We start from the raw sequence: 12,230 nt of genomic DNA on the forward strand, positions 1-12,230 counted from the left end.
CGATCTCACCTGGGCTCCTGGGACTTCACTGGCCCTCCTACCTCCCATCAACCATTAAAGTTCTCAGCTGTATTTCTCTAATTATTTATTGGAAACCCTTTCATCATATTTCAAGCTTTATCTGACAGCATGCACCAAAAATTCTCATCTCACAATTCATTTGTCCTACATACTGAAGATTAAATTAGTTAGAAGACAGTAGACAACATTTGCTCAGCTGTCTGTCAGCATCATTGTCCATGTTTTTAAAGACGACCTGTCCATTGATTTTGTTGCCTGTCTCTAGAAGCACTGGATTATTAGCAGCAGAGCTAACTGGCTGCCATGTTGTTCTGCCTGTAATTAAGCTGAACTCTCAGCTTCCTTATGCATGCTATGAATGTGACGTTAACATTGTTGGATGGTTGATGACATTTTCCTGTTCTTTAAGAAAGCTTTAAGATGATACCTTTGTAATAATTAAAAACACAGAAATAGAGAACACACACCGGATCATCAACGCCACACTCACAGAAATCCGATTCACTAGAGAGGAAGAAAAGAGCAACCAACTCCCATTCCTAGACGTGATGGTACAAAGAACACCGAACGGAGAATTCACCACAAAGGTATACAGGAAAGCCACACACACAGATCAAGTCCTGAACTATGAAAGCAACAACCCCAACACACACCAAAGAAGTTGCATTAAGACACTGTTCAAAAGGGCCACAACACACTGCAGTACATCAGAACTGCAAAAAGAGGAAGAAGAATACCTATACAATGTATTCGCCAAAAAAAATACCCCCGCAATTTCATCAACAGATGCCTAAGGAAAAGACAACGGAATGAGGACATGCCACAACTCAAAGGACTAGCCACGCTACCATACATCAAAAGCATTTCTGAACTGACAGCCAGACTACTGCGACCACGAGGACTCATAACAGCACACAAACCAACAGCCACTCTCAGACAACAACTCACCAGGACGAAGGACCCGATACCCAGCATGAGCAAAACCAATGTAGTGTATAAAATCCCATGCAAGGATTGCACAAAACACTACATAGGACAAACAGGAAGACAGCTAACAATCCGCATCCATTAACACCAACTAGCCACGAAACGACACGGCCAGCTATCCTTAGTAGCCACACACTCCGATGACAAGCAACATGAATTCGACTGGGACAACACTACTATTATAGGACAAGCCAAACAGAACAGCCAGGGAATTCCTAGAGGCACGGCACTCATCCACAGATTCAATCAATAAGCACATCGACCTGGACCCAATATACTGGCTACTGCAGCGGACAGCTGGAACTGACACCCGGAAGTGACAGGTACAAATCACTATAAATGCCAGAGGAAACATCACAGAAGCGCTTCACAGGAGGCTCCCAAGCACTGAGGATGTCACCTAGACAGGGGACGAAACGTCTGCAACACAAATTCCCAGCTCGGCGAAGAGAACCACAACAACGAGCACCCAAGCTACAAATCTTCTCCCAAACTTTGAACACCGAAAGGCTTTGAACACCTAAAGTTGTCAAATTTAAAAGGAAAAGTTCAAAATGAATATGAACGAAAATTACTCAGACTTGAAAGATGTGATGAATGATAATTGACAGTAGTGTGCACTGGAGGGAGGGAGACTGGGTTTAGAGGGGGGAGGTGGGGGCAAGTGTTGTTACTTACACACATGAATTATTTTGGTTTGTGTTCTGTAATCGCAAATGTTGCCAAAGCAAAAATTTGTAGGTAGGATCATGAAGGACTGCAGAAGGACACAGTGAAACAGATTGTAGTGTGCAAGTCTGAAAGATGATTTTTGAATGTGACATCTAGAAAATCATATTTTCTGCAGCGCCAGTCAATGCTTTGACATATCATTTAGCTAAAGAGGAAACTTTGAGACTTCAAAACTTGCCACTTGGAGCTGTTTGTAGTGTGCGTATGAAAACGTAATTTCATATATCAGGGAAAATTAATATAATTAATTTCTTCAACTCAACCTTCTCTCTAATCTCAGCAGGATGCTGCCAAAGTCATTGCAAATTTCAGGCAAGGAATGTAACCCATCAGGCAACTTGGATGCTTAGTTGTCTTAGTGAACAAAGTGACAGATCTAAACCATGTTTGTCGGCTACCTGCTGAATAGTTCATCGTCTTGGTGTGATCTTGGATCCCTGATTGGATCCACAGCATATTGTTTTCTGAAACTGTCCCAAATACACTATGAATTTTTCCTCATGGCTATCCCTGCCAATGGACATATCCCAATCTAAATTACATTCATCCATGATTAATGTAGTGCCCTTATTGCAAGCCCAAATTATCTCCTGACTTATTTTCTGTTCCACAATATGGCTATTGGTTGGATACCTATAGACCACTCCTACCAGTGTTGTCTTGCCTTTTTATTTCTTACCTCCAGTCATATGGATTCTATGTTTTCCAATCCGAGATCATTTCTTGCTGTATACGTTATTCCATCCCCTACCAACAATGCAACAATGTTCCTGCTTGTCCTTTTGAAAACTAGCATTTCCTCAAATATTTACTTCCCTGCTTGATTTCCTTGTGACGTGTCTCTGTTTCAGATCATACCAATTAATCTGTATTTGTGCTGTTAACTTTGTTCTGAATGCTACACGTGTTCAAGAGCCATTAGTGCCATTTTACCATTTAGCTTTCTCCCTTTGATCCAATTTACTGTTGTTTTTCTATGTTTATACACTGGTGCCCTTTCCTGTCTCACTCAGGTTTTGGAATTCAAATAGCTGTCCAGGGACGGTATGATGGCTCAGTGGTTAGCACTGCTGCCTCACAGCACCAGGGACCTGAGTTTGATTCCATCCTCTGGTGACTATCTGTGTGGAATTTGCACATGCTCCCTATGACTATATAGGTTTCCTCTGAGTGCTCCAGTTTCCTCCCACAGTCCAAAGGTGTGCAGGTTAGGTAGGTTGGCCATGCTAAATTGCCTATAGTGACCAATGATGTGTAGGCTAGGTGATTAGATTAGATTTTTTTTTAGATTAGATTACATTACAGTGTGGAAACAGGCCCTTCGGCCCAACAAGTCCACACCGACCCACCGAAGTGCAACCCACCCATACCCCTACATTTACCCCTTACCTAACACTACGGGCAATTTAGCATGGCCAATTCACCTGACCTGCACATCTTTGGACTGTGGGAGGAAACCAGAGCACCCGGAGGAAACCCACGCAGACACGGAGACAACGTGCAAACTCCACACAGTCAGTCGCCTGAGGCGGGAATTGAACCCAGGTCTCTGGCGCTGTGAGGCAGCAGTGCTAACCACTGTGCCACCATGCCGCCCACATGGTGGGTTAGCCATGAGGAATGCAGGATTATAGGGTAGGGGGCTGGGTGTGGGTGGGATGCTCTTTGCAGGTTTGGTGTGGACTCGATAGGTTGAATGGCCTGCTTCCACACCATAGGGATTCTACGATTCTTTGTAATGCTGGCATTTCCTCTTGCTTTGTATTCCTAAATTCCTCCTCGTCCAAACCCTCTGTCCCCATGTGGTCAACCAGGATCTTGAATAAAGAGTGTGGATTTCTTTTAACTTGAAAAGCTGACTGACAATCTAAGTATATTACGTCCATTGACTCCCCTTTTTTTCAATTTTGTTAGTAACATCCTCAAAGATTTCCAACAGGTTTGTCAAACAGGATTTCCCATTCACGAAACATGCTATGGCTAAATGAAATCATTATTATTCAAGTGTCCATTTGTCACACTAGTTTAATTTCAGTGGTGGGGAAGCTTCTGGAAACAATTATTCAGGATAGCGAAAGTAATCGCTTGGAAAAAGGTGCATTGCTTAGGAAGATCAACATAGTTTTCTAAAGGGGGAATAGTGTTTAACTAACTTCAAGTTCTTTGAAGTTCTGTAATAGACTTATGAAGAAGGTTAAAGGTCGCGAGAATTAAAAAAAAGACATTCGCATCAAGGATAGACAACCAGCTGAGTGATAGAAGACAGTGTGTATTGGTCACTGGATACTCTTTAAGCCGTTTTGTCATGGAGTTCCCCAGGGGTCAGTGTTGGGTCCCTTGCTTTACCTGATATCTGTTAATAATCTTGATGCTGGTATGCGGTTTCAAAATTTCAAGAGAGAAAGAGGCTGAGAGGAGATCTGATAGAAGGTAAGAGTAGATAAGAAGAAGCTGTTCCCACTTGTAAAGGCAAGAACTTGAAGGCACAGATTTGAAATGATTTGGAAAAGAAGCAAATGCAAGGTGAGAAAAATCTTTGCAGACAGTGAGTAATTAGAATAAGGAATCCACTGCCTGGAAGTTGAGGTATTTAAGAAGGTATCAGATGATTATTTGCATAGAAATATGTGCAAGGGTAATGGGGAGAAAGCAGAAGATTGATGGGCCAAATGGCCCTTTTCTGTGCCATAAGACTTGTGTATCTTGTAATTTTAATAGCATCAGAGAATTGTTACAATGCAGGAGGGTGTTTGGCATGGTTGTTTCAAATAAATGCTTGTATTACAGATGTAAGGCTAACCTGTGCAGTGCCCTGTTTTCCCCCTTTCTCCTTTCTTATAGAAGGGTGACATTTTCTATTTTCCAATTTGATTAGATTTGATTAGATTACATTAGATTAGATTACATTACAGTGTGGAAACAGGCCCTTCGGCCCAACAAGTCCACACCGACCCGCCGAAGCGAAACCCACCCATACCCCTACATTTACCCCTTACCTAACACTACGGGCAATTTAGCATGGCCAATTCACCTGACCCTGCACATCTTTTGGACTGTGGGAGGAAACCGGAGCACCCGGAGGAAACCCACGCAGACACGGGGAGAACGTGCAAACTCCACACAGTCAGTCGCCTGAGGCGGGAATTGAACCCGGGTCTCAAGTGCTGTGAGGCAGCAGTGCTAACCACTGTGCCACCGTGCCGCCTCAGGAACCATTCCAGAATCTATAGAGTTGTGGAGGATGATGACCAATGTGTCCACTATCTCCACAACAACCTTTCAAAACTCTGAAGTATGAAGTGTAAGGTACCAGGCAATAATCAACTTTCAGTCGCATTAATTTCTTTGACACAAACTTTTTGCTAATCTTTTTTTTAATTCGTTCGGTTTAGTCCCTTGTCTCTCTAACTGTGGGAGATTTTTTGTAATCTTCCTCAGTGAAGAGAGGCACAAGTAATTATTTAGCTTCTCTGCGATTTCTCTTCTCACCATCTCTGTTTGTAATGCACCCATCTTTTTCCTGACCAAAGGGTTCAATTTACATATCACAAGAAAGTTTTACAATCTATTTTACATCTAAGCTAGATAGACAGAGTTAGTTAATAATATAAAGGTTGTGTTTTTTTTTTAAGAAGGCAACAATGGAAATGAAATTTAGAACATAGAACATAGAAGAATACAGCGCAGTACAGGCCCTTTGGCCCTCGATGTTGCGCCGATCCAAGACCACCTAACCTATACTAACCCACTATCCTCCATATACCTATCCAATGCCCGCTTAAATGCCCATAAAGAGGGAGAGTCCACCACTGCTACTGGCAGGGCATTCCATGAACTTACGACTCGCTGAGTGAAGAACCTTCCCCTAACTTCAGTCCTATATCTACCCCCCCTTAATTTAAAGCTATGCCCCCTTGTAATACCCAACTCCATACGCGGGAAAAGGTTCACACTGTCAACCCTATCTAACCCCCTAATCATCTTGTACACCTCAATCAAGTCACCCCTAAACCTTCTTTTCTCTAATGAAAACAGCCCCAAGTGTCTCAGTCTTTCCTCATACGATCTTCCTTCCATACCAGGCAACATCCTGGTAAACCTCCTCTGCACCCGTTCCAGTGCCTCCACATCCTTCCTATAGTATGGCGACCAAAACTCCACACAATATTCCAGATGCGGCCGCACCAGAGTCTTATACAACTGCATCATGACCTCAGGACTCCGGAACTCAATTCCTCTACCAATAAAAGCCAATACGCCATATGCCTTCCTCACCGCACTATTTACTTGGGTGGCAACTTTCAGAGATCTGTGTACATGGACACCAAGATCCCTCTGCTCATCCACACTACCAAGTATCCGACCATTAGCCCAGTACCCCATCTTTTTGTTATTCTTCCCAAAGTGAATCACCTCACACTTAGCTACATTGAATTCCATTTGCCACTTTTCTGCCCAGCTCTGCAGCTTCTCTATATCCTGCTGTAACCTGCCACATCCTTCCTCACTGTCAACAACTCCTCCGACTTTTGTATCATCCGCAAACTTGCTCACCCAACCTTCTAACCCCTCTTCCAGGTCATTTATAAAAATGACAAACAGCAATGGTCCCAAAACAGATCCTTGCGGAACACCACTAGTGACGGCACTCCATGAAGAAACTTTGCCATCAACTACTACCCTCTGTCTTCTTCCATCCAGCCAATTCCTAATCCAAACCTCCAACTCACCCTCAATGCCATATCTCCGTATTTTCTGCAGTAGCCTACCATGGGGAACCTTATCAAACGCCTTACTAAAATCCATATATACCACATCTACCGCTTTCCCCTCATCAACCTCCTTCGTCACCTTTTCAAAGAATTCAATAAGGTTTGTGAGGCACGACCTGCCCTTCACAAACCCATGCTGACTATCCTTGATCACATTATTCCTATCCAGATGTGCATAAATCCTATCCCTTACAATTCTCTCTAAGACTTTGCCCACAACAGAAGTGAGACTCACCGGCCTATAGTTACTAGGGTTATCCCTACTCCCCTTTTTGAACAAGGGAACCACATTTGCTATCCTCCAGTCTTCTGGCACTACTCCTGTAGACAAAGAAGACATAAAAATCAAGGCCAATGGCTCTGCAATCTCCTCCCTTGCTTCCCAGAGAATCCTAGGATAAATGCCATCAGGCCCAGGGGACTTATCTATTTTCACCTTTTCCAGGATTTCCAACACCTCTTCTCTACATACCTCAAAGCCATCCATTCTACTTATTTGTGACTCAGTATTCACATCGACGACAAGGCCCTGTTCCTGAGTAAATACTGAAGAAAAGTATTCATTCAGTGTCTCCCCAATCTCTTCCGCCTCCACATGCAACTTCCCACTACTATCCTTGACTGGACCTATTCCTACCCTAGTCATTCTTTTATTCCTAACATACCTATAGAAAGCCTTAGGGTTTTCCCTAATCCTACCGACTAAGGACCTTTCATGTCCCCTCCTTGCTGCTCTTAGCTCTCTCTTCAGGTCCTTCCTGGCTACCCTATAACTCTCAATCGCCCCAATTGAACCTTCACGTCTCATCTTGAGATAGGCCGCCCTCTTCCATTTAACAAGGGATTCCAATTCCTTATTAAACCACGGCTCCCTCGCACGACCCTTTCCTCCCTGCCTGACAGGTACATAATTATCAAGGACACTCAATAGTTGCTCCTTGAACAAGCTCCACATATCATTTACACTCTTGCCTTGGAGTCTACTTTTCCAAGCCACACATCCTAAGTCATGCCTCACCACATCATAATTTCCCTGACCCCAGCTATAACTCTTGCCCTGTAGTACACACTTATCCCTCTCCATCACGAGAGTAAAAATCACCGAATTATGGTCACTATCCCCAAAGTGCTCACCTACCTCTAATTCTAACACCTGGCCTGGTTCGTTACCCAGAACCAAATCCAGTATGGCCTCACCTCTTGTTGGCCTGTCTACATATTGTGTCAGGAAACTCTCCTGCACACATTGAACAAACACTGACCCATCTAACGAACTTGAGCTATAGCTTTCCCAATCAATATGAGGAAAGTTAAAGTCCCCCATAACAACCACCCTATTACTGTCACTCATCTCCTGAATCACCTTCCCTATCCTTTCTTCAATGATTCTAGGACTATTAGGAGGCCTGTAAAAGACACTTAACAGGGTGACCTCACCTTTCCTATTCCTAACCTCAGCCCAAACTACCTCAGATGGCAAGTCCTCATCCATCGTCCTTTCCACCACTGTAATACTATCTTTGACAAGCAATGCCACACCTCCCCCTCTTTTACCCCCACCTCTGACCCTACTAAAACATTTAAATCCTGGAACCTGCAACAGCCAATCCTGTCCCTGTTCTAGCCATGTCTCCGTAATAGCCACAACATCGAAGTCCCAGGTACCAACCCACGCTGCAAGTTCACCTACCTTATTTCGTATGCTTCTTGCATTGAAGTATACACACTTCAAGCCACTTTCCTGTTTACAGACACCCTCCTTGGAAATTGATGCCATGTTCCTAACCTCCCTACACTCCAGGCCCTGCACCCTGAAGCTACAATCTGGGTTCCCATGCCCCTGCAGAGTTAGTTTAAACCCCCCCCCAAGAGCACTAGCAAACCTCCCCCCAAGGATACTGGTGCCCCTCAGGTTCAGGTGTAGACCATCCTGTTTATAGAGGTCCCACCGTCCCCAGAAAGAACCCCAGTTATCCAAAAACCGGAATCCCTCCCTCCTGCACCATCCCTGTAGCCACGCATTTAAGTGTTCTCTTTCCCTATTCCTCGAATCTCTATCACATGGCACGGGTAACAAACCAGAGACAACAACTCTGTTCGTTCTAACTCTGAGCTTCCAACCTAGCTCCCTGAAAGCCTGTCTAACATCCTCGGCACTCCTCCTACCTATGTCGTTGGTGCCAATATGGACCACGACTTCGGGCTGCTCACCCTCCCCCTCCAGGACCCGGAAAACACGATCAGAGACATCACGTACCCTTGCACCTGGGAGGCAACATACCAAACGTGAGTCTCTCTCGTTCCCACAAAACCGCCTATCTGTGCCCCTAACTATCGAGTCCCCAATTACTACTGCTCTGCTCTTCTTCACCCTTCCCTTCTGAGTAACGGGTACAGGCTCCGTGCCAGAGACCTGAGCCCCGTTACTTACCCCTGGTAAGTCATCCCCCCCACAAGTATCCAAAACGGTATACTTGTTCTTGAGGGGAACGGCCGCAGGGGGTCCCTGCACTGGCTGCTTCCTCCCAGTCCCCCTCACTGTCACCCATCTATCTGCCATCTTTGGAGTTACTACTTCCCTATAACTCTGATCTATGACCCCCTCTGCCTCCCGAATGATCCGAAGTTCATCCAACTCCAGCTCCAGTTCCCTAACACGGTCTTGGAGGAGCTGGAGATGGGTGCACTTCCTGCAAGTGTAATCGGCAGGGACGTCGATGGCATCCCTCACCTCATACATGTTGCAGGAGGAACATTGCACTGCCTTCACTGCCATCCCTCTAAAGCTAACTTTTATTTAAAAAAAAAACTGGGTCTAAAGAATACAACAAGCAAAATTCAGCACTTACCTACTTACCACAACAGGTGTTATTATTAGGTTAGAGGAGGAGGGCGGGTGGGAGGCACTACCCGTGTAGTGCCTCGGGTTCCTCTCCTTCGCGCTTTTAAAGGGGGAAAAACCTACCCAGGTAAGCTTACACTAACTGCTTCCGGGTCTCGGCTGCCCCTCTGGTCGTCGTCACTTCCCCCTGGTGCTCCCGCTCTTTCTGTGAAGAGAGAGTGAAAGAGAAAACAAAACACCGCTGCCCGCTACCGGTAAGCACTTTTAAAACCAAACGGTCTTACCTTCGCTGCTGCTCGCACTGGAAATGACCGACGGCTTCGAAGGGTGAGTATAAATACTCACCGCTTTCCTTCCCGGCTGCCCCTCTGGTCGTCGTCACTTCCCCCTGGTGCTCCCGCTCTTTCTGTGAAGAGAGAGTGAAAGAGAAAAAAAAACACCGCTGCCCGCTACTGGTAAGCACTTTTAAAACCAAACGGTCTTACCTTCGCTGCTGCTCGCACTGGAAAAAAAAAAAAAAATTCCATTAGCTATTTCTTTACCTTGTGGTTGGGGCATTGTAAGTTTGTTTATTTGAGGTAGGTGTTTGTTTATTAAAAGGATGCAACTTAATATAGCTGAAAATGTGTTGCTGGAAAAAGCGCAGCAGGTCAGGCAGCATCCAAGGAACAGGAGAATCGACGTTTCGTCGATTCTCCTGTTCCTTGGATGCTGCCTGACCTGCTGCGCTTTTCCAGCAACACATTTTCAGCTCTGATCTCCAGCATCTGCAGCCCTCACTTTCTCTGCAACTTAATATAAACTAGCAATTTTTGTTTATTGAGAAAAAGATTAGCTTTGAGGGAAATTTTTAAAGATAACACCATAAAAAATAAGAGCAGGAATCTGGAGAAGAATCATTGGCCTTGAAACAGTAACTCTGTCACCACAGATGATGCCAGACATGTTGAGTTTCTCAAGCATTTTCTGTTTCTTAATTCAGAAAGGACACATTGGTTAGAGATCAGAAACATTTTTTTTCACAGATCGGGTTATGGCAAAGTGAATCATCATACCTGCATGAATGACCTGGGTTAGTATACTTAATGCTCTGTAATCTGTGTTGATGTTAGATTGATTCTGTCTTAGCACTTGGAAACCTACTGCCTATATTCTGAATCCAGTTACGAGCAGTTTAAATATATATAAATATAGGAACAGTGACTTGATTCAGTTCATCAAATTGATTTCTTCAAACAGGCCATGCATAGCTTGCATTGTTACAACCTATCAAACTTAGGAGGTGTTAAGAATTCTGTAGCTCAAAAGCCAGCATCTCTTAGCTCACTGGAAAGCAAACCTCTGTATCCCTGTTTGCTGCACTGTTTTTGTGTTTGCTGTTAGTTAATGACTGTTCAATGTCACAGGTGACTGCAATCATCAACATGACATAACTGACTCAAAAGATGAGAATGCAACCTATTTGTAGGACTGTGCTTAAAATTTAAACATCTGTAATAAAGAAGTAGTATAAATCCTCTAGGGTGTGTATGTTTAATAAAATTAAGCTCAGAACGATGCTTTCGGAAACTAGTGCTAAGGTTTATCATGATTTGAGAATGTTTCTGTTTTTAATCAACAGTGGTATGATGTGACAGCAGATCTGTAATTTAAAATGCTTTTAGATTATTTCTGTCAATAACTCTTGATGGGTTTTTTTCTTAGTATAAGGATGCTTTTCTGAAGGCTAACCCTGGATACAAGTGGTGTCCAACAACCAACAAACCATTGAAGAGTTCATCACCAACTGTTACGACAAGAAAGAAGCTCTGGACATTTCCAACAGAGCCCACAAAGGAGTTTCCCATCACCAAAAGGGTGGTAAAGGCTGAGGAAATGCCACAAATCAACTTTGCGATGGCAGGTACTAAATCCCATTGATGATTTGCAAAGGACCATCATTATTTTACCATCTTAGCAACAAGGAATCTTTGTTCAGAGAAAACAATTCCTTTCAGAGTGAGTGGTTTTGTTTGTCTAGTCCTTGGTTTCTATTCCCATCTTCACCATGTCCTACTCCTTGGGACCTAATGGGTAACCTGCTCCCAGCTATCTTTTCAATGGGACTTTGTAAGTAACAATTGTCTGTACTCACTTCATTTCACTTTTTATTCACTCCATACTGTTCCATGGATTAATTTATTTGTAGTTTATCTCATGTTTTTTAAAAATGGAAAATGGCACACATTATATGACCGGTGAATGTCTGAAGGATGATTTTCTGTTAGCAGTATCCCTCGCCCAAACTCCCCCTCGGAAGTGCCCTATTGGGAGTCTGGAATGGTTTGCCTGTAACAGGTATTATGCACTTTCAAAACATGGCTCAGAATTTCTAGGTCTATTGCAATCTACCCTTGGCACCCAACCTTGAGAAAGCCACTAAGCTGCCCACTGCATCATAGACACAAATTTGGCAGCTGCAGCTCACTGACTTTATAGAAAATAGGGCCCAAAGCTGAGTTCACAGTGATCCTTTTGTCAACATGTATAGGGACACATTCCAGGTTTGCAGCTCACTTCGCTAGTTTATTACTTCAGACATCACACCATATTACAAATGCATAAATATTTTAGACTAGGACATAATTTTCTGTACAGTTCCTGACTGTTAACTTCAGTCAACATTGAGTGTGATTTTACTTAGATCCTGAATTCTTTAATAACTTAAAGAATTCAAATCATAGCTGTAATGGCCTCAAGTATTTATTGCAAACATTTATCGAGTTAACACATGGTTACCATAAAGGCATATGCAACTACATTTTATGAAACCTGTGATAAGTTCAGTATTTCATTAAAGGTCTGTCAAGCTTTTTACCTTTTCTTTTCCCAAAAAA

The 12,230-nt window shown here is 43.6% G+C and overlaps 1 protein-coding gene across 11 annotated transcripts in view; it reads left to right on the forward strand.

Moving 5' to 3' along the window:
- The window catches only part of bbx (BBX high mobility group box domain containing), a 223,989-nt gene that overhangs the window by 163,031 nt on the left and 48,728 nt on the right, over positions 1-12,230 (forward strand). For all 11 annotated transcript variants that reach the window (XM_087992700.1, XM_087992701.1, XM_087992702.1 and 8 more), the window contains one exon: positions 11,059-11,257. In XM_087992700.1, coding sequence (XP_087848826.1) covers positions 11,059-11,257 — 199 coding nt within the window. The remainder of the gene's footprint in view (positions 1-11,058; positions 11,258-12,230) is intronic.

The sequence above is a fragment of the Chiloscyllium plagiosum genome, unplaced genomic scaffold (assembly GCF_037043375.1).
Source record: "Chiloscyllium plagiosum isolate Xiang-an unplaced genomic scaffold, Cpla_swu_hap1 HiC_scaffold_12, whole genome shotgun sequence".
NCBI lineage: Eukaryota > Metazoa > Chordata > Chondrichthyes > Orectolobiformes > Hemiscylliidae > Chiloscyllium > Chiloscyllium plagiosum.